Source organism: Eubalaena glacialis, chromosome X (genome assembly GCF_028564815.1).
Source record: "Eubalaena glacialis isolate mEubGla1 chromosome X, mEubGla1.1.hap2.+ XY, whole genome shotgun sequence".
Lineage (NCBI taxonomy): Eukaryota > Metazoa > Chordata > Mammalia > Artiodactyla > Balaenidae > Eubalaena > Eubalaena glacialis.
In genome coordinates, this window is record NC_083736.1 from 136,862,615 (window position 1) to 136,879,832 (window position 17,218).

General features: G+C 58.7%; 2 protein-coding genes across 3 annotated transcripts in view; one reads left to right on the forward strand and one right to left on the reverse strand.

The window, feature by feature from the left end:
* Positions 1–94: 94 nt before the first annotated feature.
* SSR4 (signal sequence receptor subunit 4) lies at positions 95–4,033 on the forward strand. 2 transcript variants are annotated; one of them, XM_061177765.1, is made up of 6 exons: positions 95–241; positions 2,095–2,210; positions 3,036–3,110; positions 3,265–3,354; positions 3,613–3,678; positions 3,872–4,033. In XM_061177765.1, exons 1-6 carry the CDS (start codon positions 175–177, stop codon positions 3,974–3,976), a joined length of 519 nt encoding a protein of 172 aa, XP_061033748.1. In that variant the 5' UTR covers positions 95–174; the 3' UTR covers positions 3,977–4,033. The 2 variants fall into 2 exon arrangements, with proteins under 2 accessions (XP_061033748.1, XP_061033747.1); XM_061177764.1 differs by having other exon boundaries at positions 115–241; positions 2,092–2,210.
* A 3,384-nt stretch (positions 4,034–7,417) lies between these two features.
* PDZD4 (PDZ domain containing 4) overlaps positions 7,418–17,218 on the reverse strand; it is a 29,740-nt gene continuing 19,939 nt past the window's right edge. The window contains exons 2-8 of the mRNA XM_061177719.1: positions 12,976–13,229; positions 11,775–11,865; positions 11,269–11,367; positions 10,591–10,653; positions 10,036–10,137; positions 9,686–9,796; positions 7,418–9,506 (exon numbers count right to left, since the gene is read on the reverse strand). Of these exons, the coding sequence (XP_061033702.1) occupies positions 7,950–9,506; positions 9,686–9,796; positions 10,036–10,137; positions 10,591–10,653; positions 11,269–11,367; positions 11,775–11,865; positions 12,976–13,229 (2,277 nt within the window). The 3' untranslated portion in view covers positions 7,418–7,949. The remainder of the gene's footprint in view (positions 9,507–9,685; positions 9,797–10,035; positions 10,138–10,590; positions 10,654–11,268; positions 11,368–11,774; positions 11,866–12,975; positions 13,230–17,218) is intronic.

The window sequence follows — 17,218 nt, forward strand, 5'->3', positions numbered from 1 at the left end:
AGCTGGGCCCCCTTGTCCGGGGAGGGGACACGTCAGTGCCGCCGGCGACGTCACAGGCCCGCCCGGCCCGCCGGCCCTTGATTGGCTGCTGCGGCCGCTTACGCGTCGCGCTTCCTCGTCTACTCCTCGTGTTCAGGGGAGTCGCTCTCTTTTTCCCTCGGCAGAGAAGAGGCGATGGCGGCGCTGGCATCTCTCGGCGCCCTGGCGCTACTCCTGCTGTCCGGCCTCTCCTGCTGCTCAGGTAGCGGCCTGGCCGGAGCTCGTTTCTGGCGAGCCTCTCACCCACGACTGGTGGTGCGTGGGGGGAGGAGGGGTGCGGGCGAAGCGGGGGTCTGGGCTTTCTTCCTCAGAGAGGCAGGTGGTCTCTGGTCGCGGCAGCCGAGGCCACCACGCGCTCCTGCACCACACACGTTTACCAAGCAGCCGGGCTGCTGGGAGAAACAGCCTAGTCTGTCCCCCGTCTGCTCCCGCGAGGAAGAGTCCCAGAACCTCTCCCGTGCGCCTGGCCCCAGCTCCAGCAGGAAAAATGACACATGTCCCTGCTGCCACTCCAGGAGCTCCCGGTCCCGGAGTGGGGGTCGGACAGGAGCAAAGCTCTGCAGCGCAGGGCGATCGGAGCGAGAAACTGGGCCGGTGGAGAGGAGCCCCTGACCCGGTGCGGTGGGGCCAGGCCTCCCCAGGAAGAGAGGGAGCAGGGACGGTCCAGGCAGAGGGGCCCGGAGTGCGGGCGAGTTAGAAAGGAACTGAAGAGGGAAAGATGAGTGGGCCTAGAGTGCCTAGATCAGGCGGTTGATTTGTTTCCCCTGAGGCCTTGCCATATCCTTATAGGGTTTTTCAGCGGAGTCAGATGGCTTCACACTCTTGAGAGGTTGTTAACACTTAGTGGCAGGGTTGAGCTCAGACTGGAGTCCAGAAGTTTGTTTAGGAGGAGGTCCTTGCAGGAGCCCACCCCGGACCTGGGGGCCTGGACTGCGTCAGGGCCACTTTCAGTGCATTCACTTCACCTGCCCTACTTCAGGCCAGCGCCCTTGATGCCTGCAGTGTTTCACCAGCCTAACTGGCCTCCCCGCCTGCACCCTGCTCATCTGCTCCTCAGGAACTCCCCCACGCTATAGCCAGTGATGCCTGGAAAGGACAGACCTAACTATCAAACCCCTCTGTGCTCCCCCGTGTCCATAGGCAAAAGGTCAACTCTAGCAGAGCGTGGAAGGATCTGGGGGATGTGGCTCCTGAGAACCACCTCCCACCCATGTTCCCAGGCATCTTCCTCCCGCCATTCCAGTCCCACAGCCTCCTCTGACTGCCTCAGCCTAAGTCATGGCCCTGCCCGGACACCACATTTGGAGAGCAGTTGGCGCCTTGTGATTTAGGTGGCACCTTTCCTTCCCTTTAGCCTCTAGCAGTGTGGAGATGACTACGGCAGCATCCTTTTTCTCAGTGCAGCCCTGTTCAAGGGGACAAGTTATGCTTATGGACCCAGACCCTCTGCTATTTCTTTCCCTCCGGAAACGCTGGGGCCAGTCGTGGCCTTCTGTCAACTGTCTGGGGCAGAGACCCTTTCCTTCATATCAGAAGCCCCCGTAGGTTGCCAGCAGCTCCATGCTTTGTGTCTGCAGAGGACGCCTTCAGTAAACTGTCCAGAGCCATGCATGGCTCTGAATTGAGGTCAGCCTGGCCCCCCATGGGCTTCTGGGGTGCTGCAGGGCAGGCTGCATCCCTAAACCATTGCATGGCTTCCTTGTCTGCAGGTCCAGGCACAGACTCGAGTTGTGCAGTGAATTCATGCAGCACGCCCCCGACCCCACCCACACACACTCACCTGTTCTTCTGCCTGTACGTTGAGGTTCCACCTGTACAGAGCCTTCCCATCTCCTTTCTCCTGCCTTCCTTCAAGGCCATCCCACCCCTCTTTGCCACTGTACTTCTGACTGATCATTTGGACCTGTCTCCCAGACCCCACCTGGCAGGGTCCAAAGGGCCCTTTGTGTTCTCAGCTGATGAGCTCTGGGAAGTGGGGTTAGGATGGTCCCTTCTGCCCCTAACCAGCAAGCACAAGCCAGGCCTTAGCCGTTCATCTCTGCCTCTCCGCAGCAGAGGCCTGTGTGGAGCCCCAGATCACCCCTTCTTACTATACCACCTCGGATGCTGTCATTTCTACTGAGACTGTCTTCATCGTGGAGATCTCCCTGACTTGCAAGAACAGGGTTCAGGTGAGGCAGCGGGGGTTCAGCCAGGAGGGCGCGGGGGCGAGAGGTGAGCAGTGAGCCTGAGACCTTGGGCCCTCACTGGCAGTGGATGGGGTCAGACCTGGGGGTCCGTGTGGACAGGGAGAACCAGGGTTTTGATTCCCAGGTGTAGGAGAGATCAGGGCACAGCCAGGCCAGATTCTAGCGGATATTTAAAGAACATTCCCCTTCACTTGCCTGCTCTGCTGCATCTATGTGCGGTGATGCAGACAGACACCTTGCTGCGTGTGGAAAGAGTGTACGCGTGAAGGGAGACAGCCAGGCTCAGCCCCCAGGCTCCTGCGTCCCTTTACTGGTTGCTCTTTGCCGAAGCGTGTGTCCACATGTGTGTTTCGTCATTTCAAGACCAAGCAGCCCTGGCCTCAGCCCCTGCAACCTAAAGGCCCAGAGAAGGAAAGAAGTTGGGCCTTCTTAGGTACAGTCTTCCTTAGGCAGCTCATTGGGTGTCCGCGACCGCGATACCCCCTTCCAGGCTCAGAGGAGAAACGAGCACTTCACTCATCCCGCCCCTGTTCAGTTAACAGGCTTGCTGTGGGTTAGGGAGGCCGGGCCATAGGGGAGATGTGGCCCCCAAGGAGGGAGACAGACGTGGAGAGACGGTGGCAGAGTCGTGGCAGGCTGGCCTCCGTGGTTCCTGCGCGGTACCCCCGCCAGACACACCGCAGTCCCTGGCTGTGCCCGGCGGCCTCCTTACCCACAGGCCGAGGGTGCTACTGCGGGCGGCAGAGCGGGGCCTCGCCGGCAGCCAGAGAGGGGAGAAGGTGACTCTCCTTTTGTCCTCTTCCCCAGAACATGGCTCTTTATGCTGACGTCAGTGGAAAACAGTTTCCTGTTACCCGGGGCCAGGACGTGGGCCGATACCAGGTAAGGGATGCTGTGGTGGTCACTTTCGCGGGAGGCCACCCGTTCACGGGCGTGGCTTGAAGGCCGGGCCAGCAGGGCTGGGGTCCTTGAACTCAATGCGCTGGCCGTGGCGCCATGTGCACTGCCCACCCCCTGCCAAACACACCCCACTCAGGTGTCCTGGAGCCTAGACCACAAGAGCGCCCACGCAGGCACCTACGAGGTCAGATTCTTTGATGAGGAGTCCTACAGCCTCCTGAGGAAGGTGAGTGTCCCCGAAGGCCACCCAGGCCTGCAGTAGGGAGGGCATAGCCCACTGCCCCAGCTGTCTCCACCCTGCGGTCCCCTCTCTGACTTGGAGCAGGATGGCCGGTGGGTGACTTCCTGCTCACCCACCCCACCTGGCCCTGTGCCTTCCGTGTCACTCCTTCGCCCGCTTCTCTCCTTCCACAACTCTGGCCGGTGTTCCTGCCTCTCCCACCCCACCCAGCATCGCCCCCTGACCCCAGCACCTCCCTCACAGGCGCAGAGGAATAACGAGGACATTTCCATCATCCCACCTCTGTTCACAGTCAGCGTGGACCATCGGGTGAGTGGCCGGCAGGGGCTGGCCCAGCACAGGGGAAGGAGGGAGCAGGTGGCAAGCCTCGCCCTTTAGGGAGAGCTGGGGGCTGAGCCAAGTTGACCGGTGTGTCTTCGCGCCCCAGAAGGAGGGTGGCTGGCGTGGCTGGCCTGCTCACCGGTCCCTCCCCCGAGAATGACTTTGGTCTCCTTTCTTGCAGGGCACCTGGAACGGGCCCTGGGTCTCCACCGAGGTACTGGCCGCCGCCATCGGCCTAGTGATCTACTACCTGGCCTTCAGCGCCAAGAGCCACATCCAGGCCTGAGGGTGATGCCCCCCACCCCCCTTGCTTCTTTCAATAAACAGTTACCAGCTATCCCAAGCACCAGGGCTGTGTCGCACACACGGGCAGAGCTGGGTGACCGGCATCCCTCCGCCTGCCTAGACGGCACAGGCACTGAGTGGGGGCAGGTCTGGAGGTCCCCTTCCTCCTTGTGTACGTTTGCTTTACTCTTGGCCGTTGTTAGTTCTCCCTTCTCAGCCCCCTGTGAAGCCTTTGGGACCTAATACCCAGTGCCCACCGTCTCCCAGCGTTGCCTGCGTGGTTCCAGGCGGGGCACGGGGCTCTCTCCCCTCCGCCGCCCAGTCTTCTGGCAAAGAGTGGCCTTGTTCTCCTGCCCTCGCCCAGCCTTCCTGGGCCCGCTTAGGGAAGGGCCCTCTGACCACCTGCCATTTTGAGGGCAACTGCCCAGGGCAAGTGGCGTGGGGAGCTTCCCCGAAACCCAGCAGTCAGCAGCGCACGTAGCCACAGCCCCTCCTGGCCTTCGGAAGGGCTCCCATGTTTGGAGCCCTGGGCAGGAGCCACACACTGAAGTACTTCCTGTGCTTTTCCTGGGGGACGCTGCGAGTGTCCCTGTGGAGCTTATGCGGTCGAAGCTAGTACTCCAGGTAGCTGTCGGGGGGGTGGCCCTTCCAAGCTCTCCGCTCCAGCGTGGTGCCTCCCAGGATGGTCTCACCTCGTGGTGTCAGATGGGGCACGGAGAGAGGCACAGAGAGGACCCGGAGCCCCAAGCCTCCGAGGAGCCATCGTTAGCCCTTTCCCGTTCGGCTGTGTACCTCCCCTCCTAGCGAGCCCTCTGAGCGCCTGATGGTCTCGAGACAGCGGGCGGGCGTCCCTGTGCAGGCTCCGTGCTCCACGTCGACCCGCAGCCCTCCCGCCAGCCCACTTTCCCTGCTACCGCCCAGGGCTGGAGAGGTGGGGGCCCAGGGTTCAAAGGGGCTGCATGCACGTCCCGGGGGAGCCCTTTCCCAGCTGCACGGCTTTGCTCAGCTGTGACCTGGCTTCCTCCAGGGTGTCGGTGAGGGGTCATTGGGATCAGCGTCCATCAGCTGTGACCAAAGACACACAGCTGTGTGAATAACAAGCCTCCAGTGAGGCTGCACCCAAAAAGGAGGCCCAAAGCCTACGTGAGTGGGCGGGGGTCTCCTCTGGGCTTTGTCCTCCACGGGAGTGTGGAGGGACCTGCCTGGGGACCTCCTCCGGGCTAGGGGACGCCAGCTGTTCCCTGCCCCACAGCCTCGGTCCACGCGAAGCGGGTCAGCATGGGGTGACTGGCAGGGATAGGGAGGCTCCGGGGAAGAGCCCCGTCCTCGCTCCCAAAACGGGCACGACAGGAACCACGGGGGCCCTGAAGGCCAGGCCAGGCCAGGCGAGAGCTGCTGGCTGAGGCGCCTTCTGCGTTGCAGACAGGGCCGGCGGCGCTCAGGTGGCGCCGGCTGGCTGAGCTCTGCTCCTCCTCCTTGGAGGGGGAAAGTGGCAGCTGTCGGCCGCCCAGCGGCTCCTTTTGATCCCAGTTCCACCACTCCACCCAGTTAAGTCACTGGTCCAGTGCTGTCACTGGTCCAGTGCGCCGGTTGCCAAGGGCTTCCAGATCTCCTGGTGTCACATTTCCCAGAGCCAGTGAGAGCCAAGCCCCAGCACCAGCTTTCACATGGCCAAGGGACCCCAGGTTCCGGGCCTGTCCTGGCCCCCACCCCGGAGCAAAAGTGAGGTGCCTCTAGAGCCATCAAAGTGAGCCCCCAGCAGCCAGAGAGGGATGCTCAGGGAACAGGTGGCCTTAGTCTCCAACTCCAGCCAGTTTTCTGCGATGGGCTGGGTCCTCGGAACCCCATCCTTCACAGGGGCCTGTATGGAGTGTCCCCTCCCGAGGAACGGGGCTGGTCACGAGTTGATGTTCCTAGCCCCCAGGTCCAGAGGCCTCTGAGGGGTAAGAGGAAGGTGGTGTCTCGTGTTTGCCCCTTTTCATCAACAAGCCCTTTCCTCCCTTGAAGCCACTGGTGTTCTGTGTGACATGCTGCGTCTTCCCCCCCAGCTGTTCAGACAGCAGGGCACTCCGCTTCTGGGAACACAGGCTCAGGTTTCTTGCTCGCGCCAATCTCGGCAAATGAGCAAAATTAACAAGAGGTCTACATTGCTCTTTCAAGAGAATTTTTAAATGTATCCTCACCCACTTAACGTGCTGGCAGCGTCCTGTGTCTTTTCAGGAGACTGAGCGCCTACTCAAGGGCTCAGCGCACAGACGGTACCCCTGGAGTTGCCGTCTCTGGGGCCTTGGCCCCAGCCAGGACTTAGCAGTGTTCCTGGCACTGAGCAGATGCCCAGTGGTTTGCTGTGCTGAATGGAACCTCGGAGTTCCCGCAGCCACCTGGTACTCATCTGGTCGAAAGACACTTCTTTGCGTCTTCTGAGGGCTGGGCACTGTGGGGTCCCCAAACAGGGAAGGAAGCTTGTGCCTTCCAGAAGCCTGTTGGCCCTTGCCCCCGCTAGGGTGCTCCCTGAGCTGCAGGGCCGGGAGAGGGTGGAACCACTTCTCTAGGACTCTGACCAGAGCAGGGGTGTTGGCCTCACGCACGTGCCAGCTCCAGGCTCAGCCGCCAGTCCTGAGACAGGTCTCGGCCATCCTTCCTGCACCTGGGCACCACCCTTGTGGCCGTGGCAGACCTCTGAAATGATTCCGGTGGCTCTGTCCCTCCTCCCAGAGTGCTGGAGGCTGACTTGAGAACACCTGGCTGTTGCTCAGCTTTCCCCTGACCCGCCCGGCCCCACGCCAGCCCCACGCCAGCCCCCGGTGCTGGAGAATGAACACGAGGAGGCCAGGAGTCACCCTCGAAGGCAGCTTGCTTTATTCTCACGATGCCGGCAGGGGGCAGGGGTGGGCAGCCTGTCAGCCTTCCATCTGAGGCTCTCTGAGCCGGAAGGGCCCCGAGGCCAGCTCTCACTAATGCACAGGTCCCTGAGGGCTGCCCGGCCCACACTGGCAAAGTGGGGCGTAGGGCATCTTCTCCCCAGTCAGCCCACCTGGCAGGGCCCGCCTGTCACTCAGCTCCAGGCCGCTCCCTAGCTCTGCGTGGGTCGTGTCACCAAGGTCTGCTCCTACTCATGGGACTTGGCTTCTGGACCCCTCACACCACTCAGGAGAGAAGCCGAGCTCCAGAAGGCGTCTGGCACAGCCCTGGGCTCGCTTCCTTCTTCTTGGACGGACACTGAGCCTTCAGTCCCCGCAGTCGCCGGGGAAGGAGGTGACCTCCAAGGTGAGCCTGGCAAGCCACATCGGAAGCTCCCGGTCCCCACACCTCAGAGCGGAGGCCACCTGCAAAGCTGCTTCCCATTCTTGCCTTCATTCCCCCACCTCCCCTCCCCCCATCCCCCTCCCTTGCTTCCCCCCACCCCCCTCCTTCCCAGCTATCACTTGGGGATTCCACCTCTGTCAGGCTGCCTGAAGGAGCTGCCAGCCCTCAGAGCAGGTCCACAAAACAAACAAACCAAGAAAACAACAATTGGCAAGCACAGAAAAGGAAAAGAACCACAAAAATCAGGGTTGCCTTTGTCTACAAGTAACGGACATTCTCTTGTGCTTAGGACAGTCTTCTTTTCAGCTGACTTCCCTGTCCCCAAGTGCCCGCGCTGAGAGCGCTCTGCAGGGAAGTGCGTGTGTCTGCGTGCGTACATGTGTCTGGGCTCGTGTCTCACACACACACACACCCCTACGGCTGAAGGGGGGACCGATACGGCTCTGCCCCCAGGCCAGCTGTTGATGTGGTCGCTGTACTTGGGGAGAAGGAAGTCACCGATGGAGAGAAGCGTCCCTCCTCCTTCAGGGGCTTCTGTCTGGTAACAGAGTCCCACGCGCACACGCAGACACACGCTAGATTCTACGGGAGAGCAGAAGACGGGGTCCCGGCAGGCTCAGTGGCCCTGGGCCAGGGCGGAGGACCCGTGCCCTGGAGCACAGCCGGGCTCAGACGGTGGTGACGGAGAGCAGAGGGTTGTAGACGCGCTTCCCGTCGGCCGAGCGCGTGCCGTGGGCCAGCATCTCCTGGATGGTGATCCAGTTGTCCAGGATCTTCTTGCTCCGCTTCTTCATGGTTTTGCGGTGGCTCAGCGCGATGATGTTGAGCTCAGCCCTGCTGTCGCCGCTCTGCTCCCTCAGGCACTCGAGGCGGCTCTGCAGCATGAACTCGCGCCGCCTCCGCTGCTCCCGGGCCCGCAGCAGGTGCTGCTTCCGCTCCTCCTTGCTCCAGTAGCGGCCCATCTTCATCTCGCTCACCGCGTCGTCGTCGGTGGTCATGCCGCTGCGCTCCTCCCGGATCTTCAGGGCCCGGGCTTTCAGGAGGCGGTCCCGCACCGGCCGCTTGGCCACGTAGCGGGTCCCGTCGCTGCGCACCTTGACCTTCCACTCCATGCGGGGCGCTTCGGTGGCCGCCGCCGCCGCCGCCCCACCCACCCGAGGGCCACTGGCCAAACTCAAGGCGCCGTGGCCCAGCTCTTCCAGACCGCGCGGCGGGGCCAGCTGCACGCAGCTGTGGTAGCGCTCGCCCTCCTGGCCCTGGCCGCGGTGGCGCCGCGACAGGTAAGGGCTGCCTTCGGGGCCCACGCGCTCCAGGGTCACCCCCGTCTTGGGGCCGCGGCGGACCCGTTCCTCCGAGCGCTGTCTCCGGCCCACCTCGGGATCCCGGGAGAGGGATCGGAACTTGGCGGGACTCCCCTGCGGAGGGGCAGCCTTGGGGTGGGCGGCGACAGGGTGTCCGGAGGGGGTCCGGTTCAGGTTGGAGTTGCCCCCGGCGGTCGCCCGCCTCAGGGGGCTCTCGGGCAGGGGCTCCGCCAGCAGCGGGGTGCTGCGGCAGCTCTCACCCGTGTTGTAGGCGCTGGTGCTGTCCTTGTCCGACTTCTCAGGCAGCTCGGAGATGTCAGACAGCTCGTGCTTCTTGGGCTCGCCGGCCCCCAGGTCGTAGAGGCTCTCCTCCTCCAGCAGCCAGGCCTTCATGCAGCGCTCGCGCAGCTGTTGCATCTTCTGCGCCCGCAGGATGTTGCGGCACTTGAACTCCAGGTGCCGCAGCTCCTCCTCCAGCACGGCCATCTCGTGGCCCACGCTCTCGTTGCGGTTGACATCCAGGGCGCCGTTGCCGCCGGCGGCCCGGGGAAAGAGGAGGCCCAGGGGGTTGCCATTCTCCAGGTGGCACTTGATCTCCAGCAGCTCGCGGTAGCGCTCGTACTCCTCATCCGTGAGGCCCGGCACGTCGCCGCCACCCAGCCCCGCGCCCTCGGCCAGCAGGGAGTCCATGCTAAAGTGGAAGTCGCGGCTCTGCAGGGCGTCCCCTTGCAGGCCAAACTTGCGCAGGGGCCCGGGCGTGTTGGCGGTACTCAGGGGCTCGTCCCCCAGCAGGTCGTGCTCGGAGCTCTCCTCGTTGCGCGTGCTCTCATCCGTCCGGCCCACCCCACTGTCCAGCTCCTGGCTGTTGCTCAAGCCTGGGCCCGCATCAGGGGCCCCTTTCTCCTCTTCGTTTCCAAGCTGGAGCTGGAAGATGAGCCCCGCTCAGTCTGGGACCCACCAGTGGGGGCGCCGTGGGGGGAGGATGGAGATCGGAAGGGCTTTCGGGTCTGGTCCATCTCCCGCAGCCCCCCAAGCCCCTCCTCCTTCTGCCCTCCTGCCCACCCTCCCCGCCCTCCCCACCACCGCCCTTCCTCCTTCCTCACCTGCTGGGCAGGGGGGGATTTCAGCTTCCGCGCCCGCAGGTCCCCCTCGTTCTCAGAGCCACAATCGTCCAGGAAGTCGTCCCGGTCACTGTCCTTCCACCGCTTCGCCAGCTGCAGAGACAGGCCCGTGCTGTCCCCACTGCCTTAAGGACCTCCGCAGACAATGACCCCGCTTGCGTCTAGGTCCCAGCCCACTCAGCCATCAGAGGCCACAAAGGGAAATGGGCCCCGGACGCCCCCCCACCCTCCATCAGTGCCAGGTTGTTGGCATGTTTGTGCCCTAGTCGGCAGCTTTCAAGACAGAAAGCCCCATGTCAGGGGACCCAGGACGCCCTACTGGGCACACACACCTGGCTCTCAGGCCGGGCCACCAGCAGGGAGATGTTGGTATTCTCCTCCTGGCTCAGGATGGCCACTGCCTCTTCCCGGTTCTGGACGTCCACACCATTTATCTGTGGCAGGCCAAGGGACAATCAACGAGGACACCAGGGCTGGCTCTGGGGCAGGCTCCAGTTGAGCTACAGGGGTCCCCTCGCAGGGAGCTCCGAAGCGAGCACCCTGGGCCAGGACAGGCTCTCGAGCTCTGGCAGGATGGAGACAAGTGGAAGGTGCCGGGGGCGAAGACAGCCTGGCCCACACAAGAGCACACGTGCTCAGAGAGCGGCGTGGAGCAGGACACATGCTCACGTCTGGGGCACGGAGGGACAGGCTGCTAAGGGGCCCGAGCAGAGACGCCAGCAGAACCCACGGGCACACGGGAGCCACCCGCGTGGTTGTGCAGGAGGGAGATGAGTCCTAGCCCTGGTTTCAGGCATGGCGGGATGCCCGGCGTCAGGCTGGGCTCTGAGCAGGAGAGAGCTAGAATTGGCTAAGGAGAGCTGGCGGGGCCTGCCTGCCCTGCTCACCTGGATGATGCGGTCTCCCTCGCGGATGCGGCCGTCTTTGGCTGCGATGCTGTTGGGATTCACCTGCAAGGCACGCGCATCGTGGGGACTCGGCCCCCTCCCTAAGGTGCCCGTCTGGTAGGAAAGGGCAGCCTCGCCTCAGAGGCCCCAGTGTGAACGGAGGGCTGATTTTTTGAGCATGGCAAAGTATGGGAAAGTACCCAGCACCTGCCAGACGGGTGGCGGAGAAGAACCCCTGTGATTACCAGGAGGGCTCCTGAAGGACGTGGCGGGAGAACAAAGCCTAGCCGGACCACATCCTGCCTTACCCCGCAAGGCCCCACTGTTCCACTACGGGCACAGGTCTCCTGGGGACGACTGCCTGGCTGGACACACACCAAAACCACTGGCTGCCCTGGCCTCGCCGACCGGCAGCCTCCCTGTGACGCTAAGCTGGCTCCTTATGGGCCACCGCAGAGCCCTGGGCAGCGTGGCAAGGCTGTGGGGATAGGATGGCATGGGAGTCTTCGTGTGCCACACCCTGCCTGCCTCAGCGCCTGCCACCGTGGTGCCCCGGCCCCCTCATAGGTGCTGTACAGATGGGCACCCAAGTCCAGCTGTCACGTCCCAGCACACAGGAAGGCGCACGGAGCTCCACTGCCTTCTAGAAGATCCCAACCCCCCGTCCCGCCTTCATACCTCTCCAACATAGATGCCCAGGTCCTCCTCGTCATCCGTGCGGTAACAGACCATCAGGCCCAGCTTGTCCCGGTGGCTGGTTTTATACAGCTCCACCTCCTGCCACAAGGGGGATGGACAAACAAAGGGAGAAGCTGCAGGGACGGCAGCTCAGCCTCACCCCCCGGACCGTGTCACCTGAGCTGAGTTTCCAAAGGTCTCTCTTACCATCCCAAATGGCACGTGTGTCCTGTGGTGTCCCCTACCAGGAAATGCCCAAGACACACACAAGACACGCAGGACGCACAGCATACAGACATGCGTGGGACACAGACTCACCAACACACACTGACAGAGGGACCTCACCCGTGCCCTCCCCAACTCAGCCCAATTTGGCCCTTGAGCCCTTGAGCCACGCGTGGGAAAGGGCCTCGAGGCCCAGCCGCCTGGGGGTTTAGGAGCCAGGCCTGAGCTGGGCTACAGACAGACGTCCTGGGGCTGGCGCCCAAGGCTGGCCACCAGCTCACCTCATACTCCAGCTCATCCATACGGTCTGCCTCCTGTGGGCCGCCCTCCATGAACTCCGCCGGGTCATAATACTCATGGCTGATGGGGGGGCTGCCCAGGAGAAGCGGGGCGTCAGGCCAGCCATCTGCTCCCCTCCCCCGAGCCCCGGCTCCCAGCGGGCGGGTCCCAGTGCACTCAGCATGGAGCCCTGCTCTGGCTGCAACCTCGGGAGGCGGTGGCCCAGCTACCTCTTCTGTACCCCCTCCTTCTGAGCTACATGCATCTATGCAAAGACCGGGAATATTTCTTGAACAGGAGCGTGAGGGCATCTGCACGGAGGACCCAGGCATGCCTAGCTCTCCCCGCCCCGCCCTGTCCCATCCCATCCCACCACATCCTGTCCTGTCCACTAGCTCAGACTCCTCTAACCATGCCAGCCAGCAGGGACCGACTTCTCCAAACTGCGGATGCCCCTCCCACCTGGCACTGGCCCCACTCATGCAGTGCCCCCAGGAGTTATCCAGGCCCAGGAGGATTGCTGGGGAGCGGAAGAGGGCCCAGTCTCTCTCCAGGGGCGGCCTTCCTTGCCCCGAGGCTACGCTTGGCTACTGCCAGCCCCAGGCCTACCTCTCTGTGGAGGAGGGGATCCCGGGACGACCTCCCTGCCGCCCGGGGTGAGTCTAGCGAAATGAGTCAGCGCTCACACAGTCGTGAGCCACCAGGCCCGGATGAGAGGCCCTTCTTCCGAGCGGGCCAAAGAAAGAAGCCGAAGAGATGGAGAAAGTTCAGAGCAGGGAGAGGAATGGGACAGACAAGGATGCAAGAAGGTTCAAGGGGTGATGCTTGTGAGGCAGAAGACGATGGGGTGGCAGAGGAGGAGAAAGGATGGAGGAGGAGGAGGAGCCGAGGACCTCAGCCTTCCGGCAGCAAAGGTCCCGGGACGGTCCTCCCTCGGCCCTGGGGGTAGATGCAGTGGGGAGCCTGCGTGTCAGGACCCCCAGGCCCATTCACCAGCTGGTGTCCAGCCAGAGGCTAGAGGCCCAGAGATTCCTGAGCCCTGGAGGCCAAGGAGCCTGCTTCCTGCCCGGGGGCAGCCAGTCAGGGTCTCCCTGCCACGCCCAGAGCTGCGACAGTGTGGCCTCTGGGTGGCACGGGGCAGCCGCCCCAGGTGGCTTGCGCTCTCTGGAGGCAGGGCCCGGGGCCCTCCTGAGGGCGACTCACAGCTCAGATGGGACGTACGGCTCCAGGATGACCATGGGCGGGGTGGGTGGGCGCAGCTTGCCCAGCGCCATGATATGCTCGAAGGTGATGTCGGTCTGAGTGCCACTGTCCACCAGCTGCAGGTCGTGGGAGGAGCCATCCCCCCGGAGGCGGGGACTGCGTCTCAGCACCTGGATCACCAGGGGCTCCTTGGAGGCACGCAGGGCCTCCAGGGTCTGCTCCTGAGACAGCTTGGAGAGCTCCTTCCCGTTCACCTGCGGCAGAGACATGACATGTCCCCGTGAGGACCCGCTGAGGCCCTGCTTACCCCTGGGTGCCCTCATTCCCACGTGAACCCCACTTCTTAGCCCTGCCCCCGCATGGTGCCACGCCCCGAGGGCCGGGGAGCCTTGCCCTAGATCCCCTTCGGCCGTCCTCCTCCTTCAAGCAGCACTGAGGCCAGAGCTGGTGTGAGAAGATCACGGGGAGCCCCCTTGGCAATGACCGAGCATCTGCTGGGATCATCCAACATATCAAGGTGGGAGGGAGACCTTGACTCCCTTCTGCCGACAGGAGTCAGTCAACAAATGGGTTCAGGTGGGAGAGTCCGGAAGAGCAAGAAGGCTCAGAGGACAGGGTCTCTGTCCTCAAGGCAGCAACGACTCACCACAGAGAAAAGGCCAACACACACCGAGCCTAAGAGAGGTGCTGAGGAAGTGGCCCTTACAAGACCACTGTTGTCCCAGTCTTCAATTCTCACAGTGCCACCCCCTCCCCGGGAGTCTCCGGAGAAGGGGTTCTTCACAGAGATGCCCAATGCAATTGCAAAATCATGTCTTCCGGGCTGCAAGGAACAGGCCAGCCCTGGATGTCGTTCCAGGAAGATGGGCTGTCAAAGGAAAGCACAAGGAGTCCTAGGGACCCCTGGCCAGCCAGTGGCTCCTCTGATTCATGGAACCCAAATAATCACCTTGCTGCTACTTGGTTATGTCCTTGTAGATAGTAGTTTCAGTTTTTATGTTCCCCTCTCTGTAATCTTCGCATGGTCAGAAAAGATTTTTTTAATCAGGTTTGTCTAATTATAAAAAAAGACAGTTTCGTTGTAGAACATTTGAAAAATACAGAAAACCATAAGGAAGAAAACAAAAATCACCCACCATCTAAGGGACGTAAAAGCTGTGAATGTGTTGGCATATTTCATTCTTGCTCTTTTTTCCATTTGTGACTGCAGGCGCCCCGAGGCCTGGAGCACGCCAGCCTGCACATGGACCATCCATTGTGTGTTGGCTTGGTCCCTACCGTCCATCACTAGTGGTTTTCAATTTTATTATAAAGAAGTTTGCAGAGACACATTTTTTTGTATGTTCTGTACCTATTTTCTATGTATATCTTTGTGTAATCTATGGTTGTTATGTTAGAGAAATTTTCCAAAAGTGGAATTATTGGATCAAAGGGTATCAAGGAAACAGCTTGTCAACCAAGAAGGTATTAGTTGTAAGAATGTGGTCAGCACAGCCCAAGAGGATCAGGATAGCCGGAGAGGCTGCAGTTATAAAGGGAAGAGGGAATGGAGGCCGCGGGGCTGAGTGCATGGGAGAAAAGGGCTGGCTGCTGATGTGTATTTGGGGAGGCGTGTGAAGGGCGGACTGGCAAAGGCTGGGCACCAAGGGAATGTGAGGACTGGCCTTGAAGCCCTTAGCAGAGCCAAAACTGTCAAGGAATGCTTGAGGCAGCATTAAACACAGCCAGTATCGACCTTTCAATGGAACAAACTTACAACTAAATGAATTTTATTAAAAACAAAGGCAAAAGCAAACATGCATGTTCCTTACATAAACACCAATATTTAACATTTAACTCAACCTTCACGATTCACTAAGAAAAGGAAATTCAATAAAGTCGGGCAGATGTGACTACAGGAAAAACTACCTCCAATGGTTCTGGCTGCTTTCAGAACTTTGAATAAAAGAGAAGTCAGTTTTACTGAAACCATTTCCTCTAAGATCAAGAACAAGACAAAGTTGTCCACTCTCACCACTACTATTCAACATAGTTTTGGAAGTTTTAGCCACAGCAATCAGAGAAGAAAAAGAAATAAAAGGAATCCAAGTTGGAAAAGAAGAAGTAAAACTGTCACTGTTTGCAGACGACATGATACTATACATAGAGAATCCTAAAGATGCTACCAGAAAACTACTAGAGCTAATCAATGAATTTGGTAAAGTAGCAGGATACAAAATTAATGCACAGAAATCTCTTGCATTCCTATACACTAATGATGAAAAATCTGAAAGAGAAATTAAGGAAACACTTCCATTTCCCATTGCAACAAAAAGAATAAAATACCTAGGAATAAACCTACCTAAGGAGACAAAAGACCTGTATGCAGACAACTATAAGACACTGATGAAAGAAATTAAAGGTGATACAAACAGATGGAGAGATATACCATGTTCTTGGATTGGAAGAATCAACATTGTGAAAATGACTATACTACCCAAAGCAATCTACAGATTCAATGCAATCCCTATCAAACTACCAATGGCATTTATCACAGAACTAGAACAAAAAATTTCACCATTTGTATGGAAACACAAAAGGCTCCGAATAGCCAAAGCAATCTTGAGAAAGAAAAATGGAGCTGGAGGAATCAGGCTACTGGACTTCAGACTATACTACAAAGCTACAGTCATCAAGACAGTATGGTACAGGCACAAAAACAGAAATATAGATCAATGGAACAGGATAGAAAGCCCAGAGATAAACCCACGCACATATGGTCACCTTATCTTTGATAAAGGAGGCAAGAATATACAATGGAGAAAAGACAGCCTCTTCAATAAGTGGTGCTGGGAACACTGGACAGCTACATGTAAAAGAATGAAATTAGAACACTCCCTAACACCATACACAAAAATAAACTCAAAATGGATTAAAGACCTAAATGTAAGGCCAGACACTATCAAACTCTTAGAGGAAAACATAGGCAGAACATTCTATGACATACATCACAGCAAGATCCTTTTTGACCCACCTCCTAGAGAAATGGAAATAAAAACAAAAACAAACAAATGGGACCTAATGAAACTTAAAAGCTTTTGCACAGCAAAGGAAACCATAAACAAGATGAAAAGACAACCCTCAGAATGGGAGAAAATATTTGCAAATGAAGCAACTGACAAAGGATTAATCTCCAAAATTTACAAGCAGCTCATGCAGCTCAATATCAAAAAAGCAAACAACCCAATCCAAAAATGGGCAGAAGACCTAAACAGACATTTCTCCAAAGAAGATATACAGATTGCCAACAAACACAGGAAAGGATGCTCAACATCATTAATCATTAGAGAAATGCAAATCAAAACTACAATGAGGGGCTTCCCTGATGGCGCAGTGGTTAAGAATCCGCCTGCCAATGCAGGGGACACGGGTTCAAGCCCTGGTCCGGGAAGATCCCACATGCCGCGGAGCAACTAAGCCCGTGCGCCACAACTACTGAGCTTGCGCTCTAGAGCCCACGAGCCACAACTACTGAGCCCGCGTGCCACAACTACTGAAGCCTGCGCGCCTAGAGCCCATGCTCCGCAACAAGAGAAGCCACCGCAATGAGAAGCCCGCGTGCCACAACAAAGAGTAGCCCCTGCTCGCTGCAACTAGAGAAAGCCTGTGCGCAGCAACGAAGACCCAAAGCAGCCAAAAATTAAAAAGAATAAAAAAAAAAAACTACAATGAGGTATATCACCTCACACCAGTCAGAATGGCCATCATCAAAAAATCTACAAACAATAAATGCTGGAGAGGGTGTGGAGAAAAGGGAACCCTCTTGCACTGTTGGTGGGAATGTAAATTGATACAGCCACTATGGGGAACGGTATGGAGGTTCCTTAAAAAACTAAAAATAGAACTACCATACAACCCAGCAGCAATCCCACTACTGGGCATATACCCAGAGAAAACCATAATTCAAAAAGAGTCATGTACCACAATGTTCATTGCAGCTCTATTTACAATAGCCAGGACATGGAAGCAACCTAAGTGTCCATCGACAGATGAATGGATAAAGAAGATGTGGCACATATATACAATGGAATATTACTCAGCCATAAAAAGAAATGAAATTGAGTTATATGTAGTGAGGTGGATGGACCTAGAGTCTGTCATACAGAGTGAAGTAAGTCAGAAAGAGAAAAACAAATACCGTATGCTAACACATATATATGGAATCTAAAAAAAAAAAAAAAAAAAAGGTTCTGAAGAACCTAGG